The 23,168-nt window shown below is 33.8% G+C and overlaps 1 protein-coding gene across 1 annotated transcript; it reads left to right on the top strand.

The window, feature by feature from the left end:
* LOC123542330 (LIM/homeobox protein Lhx9-like) lies at window positions 1-22,791 on the top strand. The gene is made up of 5 exons (XM_045328175.2): window positions 1-678; window positions 8,023-8,228; window positions 13,764-14,122; window positions 21,357-21,562; window positions 21,891-22,791. Exons 1-5 carry the CDS (start codon window positions 565-567, stop codon window positions 22,170-22,172), a joined length of 1,167 nt encoding a protein of 388 aa, XP_045184110.2. The 5' UTR covers window positions 1-564; the 3' UTR covers window positions 22,173-22,791.
* Window positions 22,792-23,168: the final 377 nt, after the last annotated feature.

Genomic DNA, 23,168 nt, shown 5'->3' with positions numbered 1-23,168 from the left:
TGATTCTTAAGGCACCTGCGGATTCAAAATGAAAAGAAAATCAAACAGAGATCGATTTTATGCTGCTTAGATAATGTTGAAAAGGGTAACAAAGTTGTAAATACCCGAGGGCAGATTCATGTACCGATCAAACATGTAGAAAAATCTTGTGACATTTGAGAGAGCTATTGTTTGCATAGTAAAAAACCAGTGGGACGTTGGACCTGTGCGAAAATCTTCAAAATCTTGTAAAAACGGAAGGAATTTATGTACAATGGCACAGCGGTCGGTTAGACGGGATTAATCGCGGTACGACCTCGGGAATAAAAAAGATAAATGTACAAAAAAGGTTTCGTAAACAATCTAAAATTGTGTGTCTTTTCAACAGATTAAAGAAAATGTGTTAAAGAGAAAGGAGAGTTTAAAATGAAACATTTATTTGATGTGCGGTATCAGATGTCTGACTTTGTTCTCACAAGTGCACTTACAACAAATCAAACTTTTTGACAAACTTTAAACTACATGCTTTTGAATTCGTATAAGTCAAAAAGAAGAAAAAGCATCTGTTGTTGAATATACAATCCCATGACAAGTGAAATGTTAGATCGTGTTTACGTTGGTGCGGAGCCTGATGTGTTCTCGGACGTACGGACGAACGGTATAGAGAACGAGAAACATTATGACACAAATATAAACCAGGTAGGTTGAATGCTTATCTAATATGCATGGCGAATAAAACAGCATGTCCTTGGAAATACATTCTGACTTTTGTGACGCCCTACCCGCCTTAAGTCCTTAATGTTATAAAGTGTGGTGATAACTACAAAGATAACACTGGTGATAATGACGCGGGGTGTCATATTTCATAAAATATTCTTTCTCGTATATCGTACTACTTGTTTATGAATAAAAAGTAACAACAATAACAACAATAATAATCATCATCATCATCATCGTCACCATTATTATCCTTATTATAATAATAATAATAAAAATAATGATAATTATGACAATTTGCCGCTGATGCTGCTGATGATAATAATGATGGTTCGATTTAATGATGATAATAATATTATTAATAACAATGATAAAATATTGATGATAATAAACAACAATAATAATAATAACAATTATGATGATGATGATGATGATGATGATGATGGTAGTTATGATAAGAAACACTGAAAAGATGGTGCCGATGATGATGTAATAATGATAATATTATTATTATTTGGTGGTTTCATTACAGCATTGCCTGCGCAAAATGTTTACCAGTTTAAAATACTACAATCTCTACTTTCGTTGTAAAATATTGTTAGTCTTTATGAACTCGACATTACACGGTAATTCTGTTTTTGTAAACCAATTCCAATTATATGTTTTTGCAGCAAACGCTTTTGTCTATATATATGTATTTGTTTTATGCAAGAAATTACATATGTGATATTCCAAAGACACGAAATTACAAATTGAATAACTGATCATTCAGTTGAAATATTAACCCTGATCATGCTGAACACGATTGATTCTGCCTTTGCGACTAGTGTAGATCATGATCAGCCTGCACATCCGTGCAGTCTGATCATGATCTGCATTGTTCGCCATTCAGTCAGTATCTTTTTGGTAAACACCCCTTTTAATAGTTAATGATATACTGTCCAAATTGAAAGTTCATTATAGAAATTTAGCAGGGTATGGGTTAACAAAATCATTTTGAAGGTTATAAGTATTATCATATGATTATAAGGATGCAACCTATGTATGTCAGTATTACACAATGCATATTGCTTATCAGATAAATGACAATATAACAATGCAGCATTATACATCCAGCAATTTTTGGCAAGACAAACATTTTAACATTATACAAATATGTGTTTATATATAAATTTTGATATTACGTTACATCAGTAATGAAATCTGGATCTAATTATGTGAGTTAAGAATTCCATTTTATCTGTACTGAATCTGCAAGGGAGGCCACACGGGTCTTTCATTTAAATAAAGTAAAAGGTACACAAGATAAGCACAATTTTCAGTTTTTACGAAAACCTAAGTAAAGATATACGTATGTTGCTTTTATCACCATGAATTCTTAACAGAAACGTACATCTATGTATGCCGAAGGACAGAACAAAAATATATTTATCTAAAAAGTATAATACATGTACATGTAATCGTGAAACCAACACATTATCATGTTCTAATATGCAGTTACAAATTCAATTAAATCCCACTTGCTCTTTATGCTAAAATTGTCATTATTAACTTACTTTCTATCAAACTTTTTTTTTAAATTGAAAAAAATGGAGCTAGTTTAAATTTGGACGGTTTAGATTCAAAGTGTTAAAGTATATGTATATGTAATGTATGTATAGGAACCAAGTTAACAATTTTTTCATCAATATTTGTCTTTAGCCCATGCAGCTATAGTAAGTTTGTGCTATTGACTATAGTTTAACACTTAAAGTCCAGAACAAAAATATATTTATCTAAAAAAATATATATACATGTACATGTAAATCGTGAAAACCAACCACATTTATCAGTGTTCTAAATATGCAGTTTACAAATTTCAAAATTAAATCCACACTTGCCTCTTTATTGCTTAAATGTGCTCATTTATTACACTTACTTTCTATCAAACTTTTTTTTATAATTTGAAAAAAAAAATGGAGCTAGTTTAAATTTGGACGGTTTAGATTCAAAGTGTTAAAGTATATGTATATGTAATGTATGTATAGGAACCAAGTTAACAATTTTTTCATCAATATTTGTCTTTAGCCCATGCAGCTATAGTAAGTTTGTGCTATTGACTATAGTTTAACACTTAAAGTCCAGAGTTGAAGAAAAATATGAAAACTCATTTCACTTATCTAATAACACACTTATTGGATGTTTGCTGGTAAAAAAAGTCAAAACAATTGCTTGAGGTCCGAAAACAAGAAAGTGGTATACTACTTTGGAACTACAACACCTGAAACACACCTGGTTACTTCTGCTACCAGCTACCCAAGCCTACCACGTACACGTCTGTGAAACTGATGTGGATATTTTCTGTTAGCAGATATTTCTGTAATATTTTTTATGGAATGCGGCACGTGTTTTGCACGAGACTTGAACACATGTCTCGGGCTCGTTTACTCATCTTTTTGCACGCGCTGTAAGTTCACAATCTCTTGTATGAAATATGCCAATAACTTCACGCATCATTAACACCCTGCCAGATGGGCTTATCAGGCAGCCTTCTTCAGTGTTTGTACTATGGATGATTTCTTTATTAATCATAGCAAAGTTGTAGTAATATTAAATTTTGAAAAGAAAGAGTTTAAAATCACCAATTAAAGGTCCATTACTAAGGGAAAGTGAGTTGGCAATTTTTTTCATAGCCAGTGCATAGACTTCTGCAAGACACTAAATAATGAAGATTGGCAGGTCAAAATTTACAGAAGGTCTTTGGAACTCAAAGAAATGTATGTGTATTATGTTGAAATTTCAATGAATCGACAGAATGATCCCCCAGGTCTTTTTAACTTTCTTCATACTTCATAGAAAAATAATTGTACTTATACTGCGATTTATTTCGAATTTCTACATACCAACTTTCAATTTCCAATAAAATGAAATAGTTTCTGTGCTTTTTAAAAGAAATTAAAATGTTCACTTTCCTTAGTATTGGACCTTTAAATAAGCATACAGAGAAATATTGTACACAGTGGAATAAAGTCTGTTTATTGTATACTTCTGTATATATTCACAATATAAAAACAGATTTTCTCTTTACGTTTCAGTATGGCAACACACTGAACAATGTTCTCAGAAAAATTAAGTTTATACTTAATGTACTTTATTATTTCTTTTATACCAAAAATAATTGGTATCTTCGTTACCATAGACAATTCGTTTTGCAGTCTCTTTTAATTGTCTTTCGTTAGCAAGAAAACACGTGTCGACTGTTTTGTTTGCAACCCCTACGCCCATCCCGCCCCTACCCCTCTCCCTACCCTACACCCATCCCATCCCTGCCCCTACCCATACCCTACACAGATCTTACCCCTACTCCTCTCCCTACCCTACGCCCATCCCACCCCTACACTCTTGCATTCAAAATAGACATTCACTCGGTACCCGGCTTCAGATAACATATTTAACTGAACACATTTAGCACGTGCAAAATACATGCATGTACATATATATGTATAATGTGTCAACGTTCATAGTAATTGAAGTATTATGTATTTCATGACAAACGAGATCTAACCCAATCTTCCTTTAATATTTTCTTTTTATCATTAGTTGTGAAGTGAGGACAGTGTGATGTAACAGGGATATGCTTTATATATCGTCTCTGTTTCTTTTCGTTAAAAATCGTTGTAAGACTGGAATATATTTTTGCTCCAATAAATACTAGAATATTTTATACAAGTAGGTAAAATTTAAATAGATGTATACTACTGCGTTAATCTGTTATTGGTACGTAATCTTCTGTCAAATGTATGTATGGATTTATGTACATATGTATGTATATAATGTATATGCTTTTATATATGTCTATGATATTTTTACTGTTCGCTTTAAGTTGTTCCTGTTATTTTCTCATGGGATTTCAGCCTACTAGATTAAAACTTGAAACTCTGCCACATTCCGATATTTCTGATACAGTAGGTGTGTCGGCTTAAAGAAAATTTCATATATTTTCTACTTAAAAGAGTAGGAGGAACACATTGTGGTTGTTCCATACACCCAGATCGGGAATATTCCTGCTCGGGAAGTAAAATCACTCTTCTTGACGACGCATTACTTTAGAATATACATTAAATGAAATTTTCCATTTTAAAAAAGGCACCTTAATTTTTTTTCATTGTAATAAACTTTCTATTCAGTCTGTATATGTCTAAGTTTCATAGATTACGGAATAGGAGACGGAACGTAACCTGCTAATGGTAGTAGGGGACCCTTCCTGTTTGGGAAGTAAACCACAGGGTTTTTCCCTTCTTCCCAAACAGGAAACTTGATACTAAATATAGTAACTTGCTTCCCGGTCGGGAAGTAAAACCATCCTATTTTGACGTGTTTAGTTTAAAAGGCCCGGTGCATAAGACTATGAAGATATCATTTAGTTAAATGAAAAACACCATTGTAAACTTGAGGAATAAAAGTAAATTTCTACCGTTCATTTTTTTTTAATATCCAAACAAAAATTTCATTTAACATTGAAATTATTTAATGTCAAATTTTACCGAATTGGAAATTTAATTCTCGATCGGGAAGCTCATTCTGCAGGTTTATATTGAATTGCGTGTCTTTTATAGAGTTAAGTTACACAAATGATATAGATAAAACACTTTTTAACATGATCTAAAACAAAATAATATTTCCAGCAGCTTCAACTCTTTTTTCTGACAAAGACACATTTACATGCAGTTCTTGTTTTGATTGTTATTATGTTGCTTAAACTTATACTGGCCCAGATGATTTTATGTATTAGTATGCATCATTAAAAGCTTTCATACGGACCTGAACAAAAACATAAATAAAAAATTGAGTGGTAAAATGGCCATAAATATGACTGAATGCAAATCAATGTAACTGTACATGTCTTTGTTTCCCGATTGGGAATGTATAATGTCTAAAATAGTTTTGAGCACATAGAATTGAAGCAACACAACACTTAAAATAAAATATGCATGTGAACAAATATAAACATATCTGATTATTTGAAGTAATTGTTGTAGCATCTGGAAACAAGAACACTGCCTGTATGTGCTATCGCTCGTCAGTACGTACTGGACAATAATGCTAGAAAAGGGTTGTGGTTCTTGGCTTTCTCACTCATCTTAACTAATGACAAAAAAGTTTGAAGTTTCAAAGCTATAGTAAATAATCAAGAGAAGTGAACTTCAATAAAAAAACGACTAATGTCTACTGATTTTCTAAGTTAAAAAGGCCCATAACTCTGACAAAATACAAGAAGGAGTTATGGTTCCTGACCTACTTACTAATCTAATGATAATAAACAAAAGTGCACAGTTTCTAAACTATAGCTCTTACAGACATTAATTAAAGAAAATTGGACCTAACTAAAAAGAAGTACATAATCGACAATAAATGCTTATCAGACTGATAAACAAGTCTGCAAAGTTTCAAGGCTAGTGTTCTAGTGTTCTCAAATTATGTGAGTAAATTTTCTAAGTACAAAACGGGCTATATACTACTGACAAAATGCTTATCAGAGTTATGGTTTTACTATTCTGTTAGTGGTCTTTTTTTTTTTCTTTTTCTTCTTTTTTTTGTAACTCAAGTGCTCCAATGGTGTTCATTATTATACACTTACTGAATGGATTTGCCGGTCAGTAGTAAAATAATTTGTCTCAATTCCGGAGGACTGAGGGCCAATGATTCGGACTATTGACCGGCAAGCCATTCAATACGTTTTCTTTTGTTTGAAATCAGAAATAGGTTTCATTTAGGTTTTTTAGAATCAAATTTTAACTTTAGTCCAACAAAATATAGTAATTGAACCTTAGACTGGTCATATAATACATACTACAGGAAAGATTCACGTAATAAAATTCATTGTATTTCCGACTGGAGAAGTTACGTTTCCTAGAACTAAGAAATTTCAATGATTAAAATAAAAGGATACGAATAGATAAAAATGTTTGGTAGAAATATATCTGTTATGTTTACAAAGGTTATTTTATTAACGATTTCATGTATATATATAATCGTTTGTACCTTTGCTTTCATATCAAGGGTTTTATACAAAAAAGTGCATTAAACAAACGCTTATATGTGATTTTTACACATTTCATATAAAAATAGAAGGAAAAAATGATGAAATGATGACATTATAAATCATCGCGTGGGTCAATCAAAATTAAAGATAAAATTTATTTAAAAAATATCGTGTGATGAATCAATGTTGAACATGGATATTTTTTGGCACCTAAGGATTCTTATTCTTAATATTTTTGTTGTTAAGTAAAATACGTACATGCCATTCTTATTTCTATATAGAAAATCTGATCACCGGAGGAATTCTTCGGTAATATGACTTTTGATGACATTCTGGCTTAAAATGAAAAGAAGTTTCCACGTTTTAATTTCACTTTTAGTCATTGTAGATTTAACCTTTTCAAACATATATATGATCAAGTAAGGCATATATAATCGTGTGCTGATTTTTTCACAACACGTCAAATATCAGATTGTGTACTTCGCTGCTTATTTTATGTTATGAATTTTGAATCATTTTAGGCATACAGACACTAAAAAGAAAAATGGCGCGAAAAAAAAATGGCATAATGCATAATGGCGGATACAAATAGTCCTCAGTTTTTTTGTTTTGTTTTTTTGCTCTGTAGAGTTATTTTCCTTATTTTCTTTGCATTTCTTTCCTCTAAAATTTTTCTTGCATCAAATATGACCCCCACTTTTCTTGATTTTTAGTTATTGAAATATTACTTTCAAATAAATGTCAGTTACAGGACATTTAAATGTGGGTTTTGTCAACTGTCGTTCATTGGTATTCGCTGCTTAATTTTATGTATAGAAAACAAATTTATGTGTATCATTTTACACGAATACCGCTACATGATTATTCACTGTCAGTATAAATATGTCGTCACTTCCGGTTAATCAGACTCGCTATCATTTTAAGGATTTTTTTATTGAAATTACTATCTTTAGTAACAAAGAAAAGACCTATACGTTGACTTCATGCGCAGGAAAGTTTCCCCTTTCTGAAAATTACCGGTTTTAGTTCAGTTGCTACGAATAGAGAGAACCACTTGAATTACTCAAAATTATATTTTGGGATGTACAGTAAGGAACGGCACTAGGGAAATGGGCGATTGCAGTTTAATTATCATTCGGTCCGAGGACGAAGCCCATTACCTAAGGTGTAGCGGAAACGGTGAGCGAAATATAAAATCAAATCCACCCATACACTTGGGCCCTTCGGTTTTATTATTAACCGTAGTCCAATCTAGCAGTACGTTTGAATTTGATGAAGTATTAAGTAATCTCTTTCCTTTTCAGATGGTACCGGACTCGTCTGCTGAGAACCAGACAATTATCTGTGCAGGGTGTGGAACCAGGATTGTTGACAGATACTTTCTGTTGGTTGCCGAGCAGCACTGGCACGTGCAGTGTTTGAGATGTGCGGACTGCAATATTCAGTTAGATACACAACTGACTTGCTTTATTCGAAATGGTCTAATTTTCTGCAAGCAAGATTATCACAGGTATAGATTAAATATTAACTCTGTATCTACTTCTTTGATCAGAATAACCAATCGTAAGACACCGGGCTTGATTCTTTAATACCTTCCGTATTTTGGACTAAGATTGAGTAAATAATCGGTATAACGCACATTCTCAACTATATAAAAAGGGGACACAAATTTTTCTTTGACTTTACTCATGAGGCTAAGATATGTATAGATTTACTAATAAACTTTGATAATGTGGCAGTTGAGTCCAATAAGTCCAGGGGTGTTCAAAGATAATCCGTCACAGATCTATTATAAAGCAAATATTGGATTTACCTGTATTGGAAAATAAACAGTGTCAATTAGATTTAGGTCAACTGCCACATTATCAAAGTTTATTAGTACATGATATATATGGACTGTCTTAAAGTTGCTGAAATAAACACACACAAATTTCGATGACTGGTTTTCTGTGCGCACACGGTGTTTGTTTGTTTAATTAGACTTAGCACTATTTTGATGATAACTCTCAGTCACTCTACACCGTATAGCGTTAATGGACGTCCAACGTATAACAGAATTTTCTATCCGTTCGTGTCCGTTCGCATGCGTTTCTTTTCCGTTTCTCATGCGGCGCATGCGCTCCTTGTCCGGCGATGTTCGTTCCATCCGGTGGAAGGTTTTGAGCATGTTCAAAATTTAGAACGTACACCACCAGACAGGTTGTCAGTTAGATGTACGGTAGTAATGCGCTAGTATGCGTTTTGTTCGTGCGTTCCTTATTCTGTACATGTGCGGTTCGCATCCGTTCTTGTCCGGTGGACCTGATTCACGGCCGGACTACTACCGGAAATGCAACGAATATAACGTATGTTCAACGGACAATAACTGACAAGAACGTTTTGTCAGTTCCTTATGCGTTGCGCTTACTTTTACGCTGGACAAGTCCGTTAACGGTGATATCCGTTAATTGAACGTTGTTCGTCCTATATATGTGCGTTAATCATGCGGCCATTGTGCGTTTATGCGCCCCATACACCGATCGCGAGAGCACCGAGCAGCAGTGAGGGATGCCTTTCGTCACCGGATAACTTTCTGCCGCAATTTTTCTATACGTTGCGCTTCCATTAACGCTATACGGTGTAGTGTGAATGACCCATTAGCATTTAATTTGATAATTTAACAGTAATCTTGAGGTATACTTTTGTCGAACCCTCTCTCAAGCTATCATGTGACCCTTTCAAAAATGCTAGGACATTTCGTTTCTTTTATCATGCAGCTTTAACAAGAAGCAGTTGAACTGTCTGATGATCAATGGCTTATTAGCACTTAACTTAATCCGACAGGCCTGTTTATACCGGATAATCTTTGACCATTTTCCGGTATTCGATTTTTTCCCATTTAAGTCTTAATACCATTTGGATTATGCGAAGATACCAAACTATTCACTTAGATAAATCGATTCTTCTAAGAAAGTATAGTTCTATCAAAATCACATTCTTTTGAAAAGATACAACAAAGTCCTATTATTCAAATGGAATTCTAATGCTCTTGGGAAACATTGAAGTGAGCAGTGGGATATTTTCTACGATGACACCGGTACTCATTACCGGAAGTTCCGGAAATGATGGAAATGAATTCTTTATGTCTGCTTCTGCTAGAAGTTTCGATTTTCACGCTGTCTCAAAAGACTCATGAATTGTGATGATAGAAATATAATGTGATCGGAAGTTTTAGGCTTAATATTTTATATTCTTTTGACACGAGAATCAACTCTCTGTGGAGTACGCAGGTGCATTGTGGGTGCTCTCAATGTCCGGTCCGTTCTCAAGATACGGCTGCAAATGCGAATGAAATCGTCTCTATAATGATAAATGTCACAAGAGAACAAAAGTACATGGCATTGTTTTTCAAAACGACAATACAAATGTCAAGGCTGTAAAAAAAAGAATTGTTTATATTTACTTCAACAATAAAGGAAAGATCATGTCGTTTCAAGATTAAATTGATAGGTAAACATGCGTTTGTTTTTCTTTCAAAAACACCAATATAGTTATCCTTGTTCTTTATTTTCCCCCTTTTTTATGACACAGAAAATAAAATCGATGATTACTTTTATTTAGTATATATGTATCGGCACACCTGAACTGATTCCATAGATCTTCTATATAATTATATACAAAATGAAACTTGGGCTTGATATACGGTGATAATACGTAATGACCCAGACCGCAGTTAACCATAATAATTTAATAAACATATATAGAGAAAGGTATACTGAAAACAAATGCGAATGGGAAGTTTTTCATGCTAACAAAACAGAAGTTCTAGGCTTTATAAAAAAAATGTTTAATTGTTTGATGTACGGTTTTTGTCTAAATATGTTATCTGTACGCATGCGTGGTTTTCTTTTTAACAATGAACTGTATATAAAACGAAGTTTAAGTTAAATTTAAATAAAGAAGCTGTTATATTCTATAATTACGCTGGTTTAAAGCCAGCAAAAGCAAAAACAGATGATGTCAGTACGTTTCATATTAAAATCTAAGAACCGATTTAGAAGGGGATTTTGTTGACAAGGTTAAATGATACAAACATTATTGAAGGACGATAACTCCGGAACATGTCAACGATATGCACAACTACACGACTGTGAAATTAAATTTCATTAACATCCAACACGCAGTTTTTGGAGATGAAGTCCGGCCAAGAATATCTGTGAGCTTTATGTATGAAAATCTTTCAAATTTAAACTCCATTGAATAAGCACAACAATGTGATTTCATTCACGTCCCTAACATATTATTAACTTATTATTAACAATGACCCGAAATTGACCGGCACTCTGTAATACATTTTCCGTACGGAATTTTCCGAAGATATACAGACCTTTGCTTGATACTATAAATATGCTTGTGAAATTTCATTGGAATCTGCAGTTCGAATAATAATATGTATGCATCTGCTTTATGTATAAAAATCCAAGGACCAAAAATTAGCCAACCACTAAACTCGTATAATATGAGCCGCGCCATGAGAAAACCAACATAGTGGGTTTGCGACCAGCATGGATCCAGACCAGCCTGCGCATCCGCGCAGTCAGGATCCATGCTGTTCGCTGTTAAAGCCTATTGCAATTAGAGAAACCATTAGCGAACAGCATGGATCCTGACCAGACTGCGCGGATGCGCAGGCTGGTCTGGATCCATGCTGGTCGCAAACCCACTATGTTGGTTTTTCATGGCACGGCTCATATTATATGTATTGAGGCTACCTCAAGAAGTTTCAGACAAATAATTTCAATTGTTTAGAAGTAGTTCGGAGAAATTCTATAAATAAGACTTTAAAATGGGTCATATATATTTCATTGAAATCAGGAAAGGTGGTTCGAAAACAAAGTAAACGATATATTGACTTACGGAGAAAAAGCAACACGCCACCTTCCCCAGAAAAACAACAACAACAACAAATATATAAGTAATACTTATAACAGGGAATACAAATGAAAAATCTACATTTGCAAATGATATCTGAGGGCACAGTAGGGTTATTGATTTAAGGTCAGTTCATTTATGTGTTTTGAATTTATCTTATAAGACTTGTTGTTGAAGATATGTTCACGCCCCCTCCCTCATTCTTGTGACTAAACGTCTGGTAAGACCGTTTAGCAGACGACCTCAAGCACCGCGGTCTCGAATTTCTAAAGCCCGGATGTAAAGTCGTCTGGTTAGTTCATTGAGTGACGCTGATGGAAGTTCTAGGCTGGGATTTCTGCGGAACTCATCAGGTCGTATTTCTGACAGAATATTTAGGAAAAAAACATACTCTTAGTTTTGACAAGAAAAAAATCAGAGCTATTTTGATGGGGGAACAGGTTATTGTTTATCAAGGAGCTGACAATAGTATTTTTTGTTATTGTTTTTGCAAAAGAATTAGATAGTGTCAGCTAATAAGAATGACTCTGTCAGTCTATACTCAATAATTCATAAGTGATGCCAGATTTGATTTACAGCGTACGTCTATATGGTGAAATACTTCCCCAACCTCGCCACCTCTCCCCGTCCCCCCACCCTTTCCCAACACTTTCCAATAAATTTAAATTGAGTGAAACAACGGAATATTTTTGTATCGACATTTGTGCAATGGACTTACTCTAAAGGCTATAGATATATTTTGTGGCCCGGAACCTGTTATGTTAGCCGTCCGGTTGGTGCTGGGATATTGTGCTGTTTGTCTATGAGGTTAGAAAGAAAAATAAACGTCTTCCGTTTATATCAAAATCAAAATAGCTTTTAACATAATTTCAAGACACAAAAGCATCAAACCAGATTAAGAGTTAATGTATTGAATGAAACATATTTGGAGCCAGAAACTTAAAAAACTGTTCACATTTGAATCTGCACAGGACTTCTGTGCTATTTGTTTCATAATAAGTTAAAACAAGTATACAGAGAAACGCACGTGTTTAAAAAATGCTGAAGATATTTTTTCCTTAAGTTTACATTGATGAGATGTTTTACTGAAAATAAATGAAAATGAACTCAATTAAACCCTTCGAACAGGTGTTTCAATGTCATGCACGTGTGCACGAGGTTATTGTTTAGAAGTACTGGCTGTTTATAAAGTAGCTGTGTGAGTCAGGTCTCATACCGCCACCAGCTCAGGATAAAGTTCAAACTGTTATAGGTTCTAAAGATCCATAATATTTTTAATTTTAAGTTAAACAGATAAAACAGCTGTCAAATTGGCAAGCAGAGAAATACCGATAGAAGAAACGCTACTTTCAATGCATACTGGAAGATTATAAAACCAAAGAAAATTTAAACATTCTTATATGCATTTTAAAACACGCTTACGCTAAAATGACGTCACGTTAACGTGCGATGACGTCAATGTTTTTATTGCGACCAAGAAAGAGCGCTACTATATTTTATCTACTGTTTTAAATTAACAGCATCTTGGAATCGAAATAATATACAGGACAATCGTGTTTTACCTAAATTAATACACTCAAAATCGGTTATACGCCGCCAGAATTATTCACTCGGGCTGCGCCCTCGTGAAATTATTCCGCGGACGTATAATCTTTTTCCGTGTATTAATAACGTTAAAACACGGTTTTTCTATACATTATATTTCTTAAATATGTTAACTATATCATATATATGAGATAACAATTATCAAAATTTTAAAGGAATTAACAAGAAATTGATACTACTCTATATTTCGTTCATAGCAAATATGCGGCAGTCACATTTACAAATAAAGCCTTTACAATCCTTGAATATTGAAATAGTTTCGAAATGGTTATATAGAGAAATGCCCATCGTTCAGCCTGTAACGATACTTCTGCCGACATGATCTGCATATAAGATTCTTAGTTTTAAAAACTTGCAATAGATTTGGAGCATATACCCTGACAAAGGTGTATATATGTAACCTGAATGCGAAATCATAAAACAATATACGCTGTTGATGTGAAGTATCATGACGGAAAATATGAACGCCAGCCTATAAATCTTATTGATAACAGAAAAATGCAACTATTAATTTATACACTTATTTCAGGAGATATTCTTTGCAAAGATGCTCTCGTTGTCATGTGGGCCTGTCCGCGCACGAGCTTGTGATGCGCGCCAGAGACTGTATTTACCACATAGACTGTTTCCTGTGTTTCTCGTGCAATAAACCACTGACGACAGGTGACACATTCGGCATCCACTGTGACCAGGTATTCTGTCAGGAGGATTACGAACATTTACTGAACAATTTTAACACAGACACGAGTTACTGTAGTGATTACAGCAGCACGGGTTTTCCTGGTAACATGGCTGATATGTTGACATTTTGCGGGGAACCAATGACAAAGAGCCGCAGCCGGAAACGGAAACACTTACTTGCTCCCGACGGGTGCTTACAGACCTTAGGTACGTTTTTTAGTTTAATCATATTTTATTGTAATCATCACACAAGACATTATGGTAATGTACATCAAGACAATATTATACAGATACATATGTAAATATATATACAACAGCAAACTATCATTATACAAGACATATATATTACTACTGTACATTAAGAAGTATTCAGTAACTTTGCGAATGTGCGATAATACAAAAGGGTTGGACCACAAGTTTTGCCAACATTAGAAATCGGTCCGTCCCTTAGGTACGTATAGCATATTGTAGATGTACAATTAACATGGTGAACTGGAAAAAGTTTCTTTTTATTCATTTGTTGTCTTTTCTAAGATTTTATCATATCATGTTAGTCTGATAAAAATATATTCTGATTGCAGTTTCACGAATTTTCAGTTAGACTGGAACCTTTATACAAATACTACTTCATATAAAGAGCAAATTATTCGCATTTGATGAAGAAAATGTCAAGAAACAATCTCTTCGATATGCTAGCGTTATTAAAGTCTTGAAATAAAACAGATGAATACCATTATCATAAGCGTATCTCGTTTTCTTTACTTATAAAATATTAATTCACCGCTTGTTTGCAACATTTTTGTATATATTGCGTTAACGTACCGTTCTAGTTCTTTAAAAAAAGTTAAACCACGAAGATGCCATAATTTGATGTTTATTCGTAATTTGGTGTTTATTACCCATACATTCCGCTAGAATGTCAAAATGCATCACAGTTAAAATCTCTGGTCAAGAAACCACCGTTATTTTTGTCAGACCCAATTAAGTGTAAGTATCCGCGCGGACGTTGAGAGTTAACATCCGTCTTCTACTTAATTGGGCGCGCGGACGTGTAAGAAAGCACCGTGGTTCTGACTAATTGCCTCTCAAGATAATCTTATAAAACGGAATGGCTTCTTCGGAACCGATGAACACTGCCGATGGAAATGAAAAGTAATGGATGTTGAGACGTGTCAGACTTACTTTGCATTGATTATCAATCTTGTTAGCACACCTGAGAGCTCCTATCACATCAAAGAAATATTCAACAAAAATAGCTGCAACCGATTTACTTGTAAAAAAACGAAAAACTTCAGTGTTTTGTTAATTTTAACTGAATGAAAAAGATTCCAATTCTTAATTGAGCAGAACTTAGCAAAATTTACATCTAGATAGCACATCTATTACTTTCAGTCAGACACTGGAATTATTTTGGCACACATTTAAATATAATAATTCAGGATTTAAGAGACAAGTTGGAATTTCCCCTTCCAACTGAAGGCAGCCTTTCAGAAACGAAAATATGTTTAAACGTACGTTTAATGTTACTTTGTGTTGGATAGATACATAAACTTATAAAATGTCAGAATTTCTCGCTAGATATATAAAAAATTATGTTGTGGTTCCTACGATTTTGACAATACATTCATCCAAAAAAACATCTATTGAGTGTTTCGTAATAACATTGATATGACAGATTTCAGTAACTAATCAATTACTCATATACTTTAATGTTTGGGAAGACAAATATTTTGAATGCTTTAACACATTATAAAGGCGTCGCTTCTGTTTGAAACAAAAAGGATTTTTTCTTTTGTTTATTTGTTTTCTGTTTACACCACTTACATGAAATACTGTCGCTGCTTTAAATCAAAAAGAGATAGAAAACTGTTTCGTTCACTCCCCCAAAACAGTGGCTACTTGTATGAACAAGGGGTTTCCTGTTCGCTAGTATATACGAGTGGTTGTATAAGACATTCTCGACAAGTTCAACAATGTCAATTATATTTTCCTTTTTACAGACAAAGTACTTTGTAATGCCAAAATCACGATACTGAACTTTGTTCTTTGGACCAAATACAGACATGCCGGTTTCAGGACACGACATGTACAATAGTTGTCAGTTTTAGACCCTAGCGCAATGTTTATATTATATGATATAATGTCTATGCTCTAAAATATATTGTAAGTACATAAAACGTATAAAAAACCTTTTGAAACTTGGTGAAAGTTGTTTAAAATACTAGTAGTAGAAAAAGAAGATCAAGAATTTGTCCTAGTCTGTTTCCTTGGCGATTAATAGGGTCTGAACACTTGGTTTGACTGTATCTCTGTGATTCCAGCGGTGATGCAAGTTTTGATTCCATATCATGTTTTATATGGTTCTGTTTGGCACAATATGATATTGTACTGTGTTGTTGAGCTGCAAAGCCCAAATAAAACCATTCTTATTAATGGTTTTGGGTTACTATAGATGCAGTTATAGTAATGTGACTTTTTGTTGTTGTTTTTTCAAATAAAGCATTTTCTTTAGAATAGCAGATGAATCAAACTGAGTAAAGTTGCTGCCAGTCATAGAGACGTGTATGCATAAAATATATTTGCTACTTGAAATTTGGGCACTACAGGCATAAACACACTAAATACATTTTATTCTTTAATCTATATAAAACTGACTTTAAATGGCTGCTGCACATACCACGACCTTTATTATATTTATAACTTACATTTTCTTGTCACTAAAAAGTCTAACGAAAAATGGGGGTCAAGTTTCCATGCCTATTTCTATACTGAAATTATTTCATGATGAAAATGCTACAAAAATTCCAAGCATATACCTGTAATCTAACTAGCTAATAAGTATCTTTAAAAAAAGATACACGGCCGCTTTAGCCACTGCACACTTTAAGCTACAGAACGTGCATGCACTCTGCACTTTTACATACGATCGGGTTTTATAAAGCAAAACAAAATGTTTTTAAAGTAAAATGTTCATGTTTTTATGTAAAACATATTTTACAGAACACATATTTTACATCGTAATTATATTAATCATAATCGAGAAAACTTTGACAAAAATGACTTAAAAGTAGGCGCCGAAAAATAGGGGAAGAAATGACCAATTTGAAGTTGTCAAGGGATACACCAATCAAAATGTTCAGTTTTAATCAGCCGTTAAATGACCTTCACCCCAGATATTTACAGGAAGTAAAGGTGAATTCAATACCGACCAGCGGCCGGAAAAAATGTCGTTACATATAAGCGAAATTCTCTGTAGAGCAAAACAAAAACACAGACTATTTGAATCCGCCATTTCTTGCAACGTTTCCGTATTAAGTGTATGTAAACCTATATATGTAACAGTTTCTATCACAAAGCATTAAGCAAATGGTCGTGCTAGAGGAAAAATCATGTTACACAATTGTTTTAACGTACTCTATCTGACATGAGCGAACGGTTAGATTTCATGTCTGGTTGCATATTAAACGTAAATGCTTTGACTACTAGTGTTTGAACACTTAAACTGCCTAAGATTGAGATTCAAGAAAGGGAGGACATCGTGTACAAAGAAGTGTCAGTGTTTTGGCATATGCTATACCTGGTAATGTTGCTAATGTTAGAGAATAAATGCTGGAATGATTTCTCTAAAACAACAGCTGTCAACCATACAATACCACCAACATAATAGCATTGCCAGCCAAACACAGGGTCAGAACACATCAGGTCTGTTAAATACATTCAAACAACTGTTTGAATGTTTTTACAGATACGAGGAATGTGTCTGTCTTTCATATCATAGTAATATTCATATAAACAAGTATGCGAATACAATACATGTTACATGTTACCCAGAAGCAGAGGCGGTTTGACATTATGATTACTGAGCTCATTCTTTTTATTTGGCGAAAGTAAAGTGGCTAACACTGCAAAGTCTAAAGGACATGTGTACGATTCCGTAGAGAGTCATGTGTACGATTCCGTAGAGAGACATGTGTACGATTCCGTAGAGGGACATGACAGTAGAGGGACAGTCTTGCACAAAGGTTAGAACAAACGCATCAGGTCTAATTAACATTTCTATTCTAATTCATTACTTGATGTTAGAAACGTGCGCATAAATTTACTTCTTGAAACTAAAAAAAAAATGCAAATGCAAAACTAGGGCCACTGTTAGATTAACAGCTATATAACTGATTTTTTTCCACACAAAAAATCTTAGATTTCCGTAAATAAGCCCCGAAAAGATAAGTGTAATTTTTTTTCAACAGAAATAAATCATTTACACATTTCTTGCAGAAATTAATAAAACCCGTCGAAATGTGCGATGGAGATATGTTTAGTTAAAGGCATAAAAGACCAAATTTCATGCCTGAAAATATGAAAATTACTACATATAGTTTATGTAAACATAAAATAACAATATAAGTTGTATCACAGTACTGTATGCATTGGGTTTTAAATAATACACAGTTAATACCTATAGCTTAACACAATATAAATGTATGATACCACTAAATGTTGGAAGTCTTATTAACAAATGACTGTCACTGCGTGACATTAGTTTCGAATAAACTGTACTTACACGACTATTTATGTTTATACTTAGTAAGTTAACTACATTTGATGTGGATTTTCTATATTCGAAGTAAATATCTAAAGATAACATATTCTGGTGCACCATGGGCATTAGACATCTTTAAAGTCATAAATTCAGAAAAGACATTTCAACCTGCGAATTATGTACTGTTTCAGCTACTCTATTTAAATCACGTGACATTGAAATGCTATAACTTTGCAGTGATGTGCATCCCTATCCCAACAAATTGTTCAACCAGATGTTGAGTAATCGCACTAGAGAGACTGCAGGTTAAATAAAACGGAACAGTGATTAGAAAGGTGCTGTAGATTCCATAATTTCGTCCACAGCAGGTTTCGAGTTAACCTGAGTACGAACATCAATTATTGCATCTTTCTGATAAAACATTAAACGCCCCCTACTGTGTTGATTCTGGGTAAATAAGGGGTATCAAGTGATCAAAATACATAAACTGCATATTGCACCAAACGTAATGGGTTATATGAAGTTAAGTACTGTATGATATAGATGCCAGTGTTCATATGTTTCAAATATTATAACGTTTTTATAATTATCTTCTTTTTTGTGGTTTACAACTATTCTTCCGCTGTCCTGTATTAATAACATGATGTGATTATATCTATCCTGGTAAGTCACAATGACTATATGTTCTTTAAAGGAGAAATTTGAATTTAAAAAAGGATAGAGGCAGTGAGCATTAATTTATTCAAAAGGATATTTCCAATGTTTCCATTTTAAGTTAACGTTAGAATATTATCGCGTTTTCTTTTCTTTCGGAAATTACAGCAAATTATTCTCGGTGGTTTCGTCCATATACATATAAGATTCGTTTGAGCATCCGACCAAACACGTTACGTACTTCAGTCATATTTCATACGCATTCCTCAATCATTTTACGGGCTGAAAACAATTTGTCTATTGCATATATTGGAACAAAAAATAACGCAACATTTCAGCGCACTGGCAATCAATCAATCTCGCTAGATGAGATTTCATATCACGTGTCAGGTATTGACCGTATCTTTGAAATCTCGCGAGATGGATCCGATTTTTCCCGCCACACACAATGTTACTATGAACGTGTCATCCGTCAATCACACGGTCCATAGCGGAACAATCTTCTGAATTCTTTTACTAAAAATATTTCTTACATTATCATACGAAATATATTCTGCAACAAGCAGAGTTATGATATTTCCATCAAGGAGTTAAACATTACTCGGTGAAGCGCAGTAGCAGTACACAGTACAGCTATGCAATCGAATTGTCGTCTGCTCTGAAAAATAAATTCTCCAGAATTGCCGTCTCATATATTTTTAAAAGCGTGATAATATGACTAGATATAGAAGAGGACACTCGCATATTTTAGCGCGTACTAACTTATAAATTGTATTCTAGTCTATATTAAAACTAAGCAAAACACCCTATCCACAGAAGATGTCATAGTGCTAAGATATTTTGATATTTCTGTTCTGAAGTTTTTTCTATAATCGTGTTGTGTTGTTTGAATACAACTGACAGGTAACCACATTCAGCGTCTGCGAGTTGTTTTCAAATCTTTACTTTTTCATCACAAGTTTTTAGTACCTGGCAAACATGATGCTGTCTTATTTAGAAATGTTACCAGACAGTTCAAGGCTGTAAAACCTTGGAGATCGATCTCTAAACTTTAGCATGTGATTGGTTTCTGAGCACGACATTGAAATTGACCACTGACTTGTTTGAACCCCGAGACGGGTCTTTTAAAGTAAGTTTTATAACCTTGTGGAAGCCATTTCCGCCCGAAACTGCTTGATTTTGGGTAATAATCCCCATCATCCTTCTCAAACCTCATTACCTGCTTTATCTTATCTTGTGCGGTAATGAGTAACTGAGATGTTTTGATAACTGGCCAGTGAAAACAAACCGCATGTCAGACATTATTCAACACCTGACCATATTTCACCACCCAGATACTGTTTCGGGTATTCTAATCACTAGCACCATGCGTTATAATTACAGTAAAAGAGTAAAGTAGAATGTTCTCTTTCTCTATGGAAGTCAACTTTAAAACGGAGTAAAACACTGATATTTGATTCTAAACTTTTAAAATAGTTTGCGTTTGTTCATTTGCTTTTGCAAAATATTAACAGCAATTTATACCGTATGAATTTGAAATTATCGCTAATAAACAAAAGCAAATGTTTGCACATGTATGAAAGAAAACAAGAAAATTCTATGCAGAAAATCTATTTGATGATTGCGTGCAGATTTTAGTGTTGAAATTCATAATAATTATTAGTGAAAAAAAAAAGAACAAGCAGTCTGCCGGTTTTGCTTTGTTATCAAAGAGGAGCTGTCGATAATGCAGTTCTATCCTATGTAATTATTTTACTTTCGCACAAGATAGACAACAGTGAGAAATTTTGCTATTATATGCATGTTCACATGTCATTCTTGTTATTTCGTTTCGAACAAGTTTGATATCTGTGAATCCTGCATACGTTTTAGTACATAGTTATATATATATAAACATGTATATTTGTATAAGTTATTAGAATAAAACTATTGATTCTGTTTAACATGAAATTATATAGTAAACCTTTCTTTAAAGATCGTGACGCCTTATTATACATATAAATGCTTATACTTAATACATAATGCTTACGAGTATGTGACCACGTTGTCTATGATAATTGTTCTGTATTATATGATATATATGATACATATTATGTCTGTATGGTTTATTTTGTTTTTAGTGTTCGTTGCCAAAGCCATGTGGATGATGATGTGCAATAAAATTATTTGTATTGTATTGTATTTTTATTTAAAACCTAAATGTATCGAAAATATCAAATAATTGAAATATTTTTATATAAATTTTAGGCATATTTACAAACGAGCGTGGAGAGATATTGTCACGTGATGCATTTAGTACTAGTCATCCTCCGAGGCAAAAAAGAGTGCGCACATCTTTCAAGCACCACCAGCTTAGAACTATGAAGTCTTACTTTGCAATGAACCATAATCCTGACGCCAAGGACCTGAAAGAACTATCCAGGAAAACGCAGCTCAGCAAACGAGTTCTGCAGGTACATATGTCATTTGACCTTATACATAGAAATCTATCATAATGATTCTTTCTGAAGATTGGCAGGATTTAACTTTAGGCCATAGTCATGAGGTATGAATAACGGAGATCCTAAATGACTTGAAAATAAATGTTGAATGCATATAATTATGGCAAACACTAATACATGTAATTCTTCAAGAGTCTGCATTAATAGCCTGGTGAAGGGGAGACAACAGTTATATATTAACGAAACAGTCCGTACTTCGTTTAGAAGGAACAAACAAACAAATAAAGTTAATAAACTTTTTCTATCTTCACTCGGAATTATACTGTTTTTATAATTTTAGGTATGGTTTCAAAACGCACGTGCAAAGTACCGACGAAGTGCCGCGAAACAAGGCACGGACATTCCTGAAGACGGCGATTCTAAGCCAGTTACAGATGACGGCGACACGCCATGTAGACCTCCATCTGCTCTTTCTGACGCCAGTTCTAACCATTCAGCGACCTCGTCTTTAGATACGAACAACCAGTCAGTACTCTCGTCTCTGGACGTAACGGAAGACCGGGATGAAAACTGTGATGACATTAACGAAATGTTTTCTGATGAAAATTCTGCATCGGGTTAAGCAGTATACAGGAAAATGGAAAATACACCGAGAGCATGTGTTTTATACAGTTTCACGTCAGTGTTAGCACAAGAAATATCGCGATGTTATTCATATATAAAAGTGCACTGAGGTTAAGTCTGGACAACGTGAAATTCTAAAGATAATAATTTCATCCTTCGTGTTTTCCACACAAAATAATTTACATTATAATTATGTAATATATGTTATGAAGAAGTGCATCAAAGCAATGACACTAATATTATTCCGTAGCTTTGAGCAGCAAACAATGGTTTTAGTATTTACCTGGAAGTTGAGTGTGCTTATACATGCTTATATTTCAAGATAAACTCTCAGCATGCCGCTGTTTGCGCCTACAACACCTTAAAATTTTGTTATGGATGAAAATATGGGATCTAGTCAGAACAGATGTACCCCTAACATCGATGTTAACAAATTTAGTGCTAGGCGTTTTACAGGATCTATATGGGTTTTACAGTGCTTAAGTCAGTGCGGATCACTTAGTATTTTATGTGTATATTGTTTTACAAGAAATTACTTAAAAAGTGCAATAAACATTAATTATTTCATTAAACATAATATAAAATGATATAATATATAAATAAAATTAACAACCTTATCTTGTTTATTATGACTGCCAGGTTCTAGAAGTTCAACCTTATCCATTAAACTATTGTTCTTAAAGTAATACTTCACGAGCGAAAAGGCATGGAGAGAAGGAGAGTGTGTGTAAAGAGGACTGGTGAGAATGGGGATATTAAGACAATATTTAGTAACGTTAATAGAAAAAAAACAATGTGCTAGATGGGGAAGTAATCCCTAGCGAAATTAACGTTTCGGGTCTCTGAGACAACAGCTATTTACTCTCACTAACACCTTTCCCCATGTGAGGTCCATTTGGGATAGGAACAGTACTTAAGATACAGTAAATTGGGAACAGTGTCATAAACTTGTTACAAAACAAATATGCTATGACCCCTGTGACCTTGATCTTCA

Source organism: Mercenaria mercenaria, chromosome 15 (assembly GCF_021730395.1).
Source record: "Mercenaria mercenaria strain notata chromosome 15, MADL_Memer_1, whole genome shotgun sequence".
Lineage (NCBI taxonomy): Eukaryota > Metazoa > Mollusca > Bivalvia > Venerida > Veneridae > Mercenaria > Mercenaria mercenaria.
This window is presented reverse-complemented; position numbering and strand designations above follow the sequence as displayed.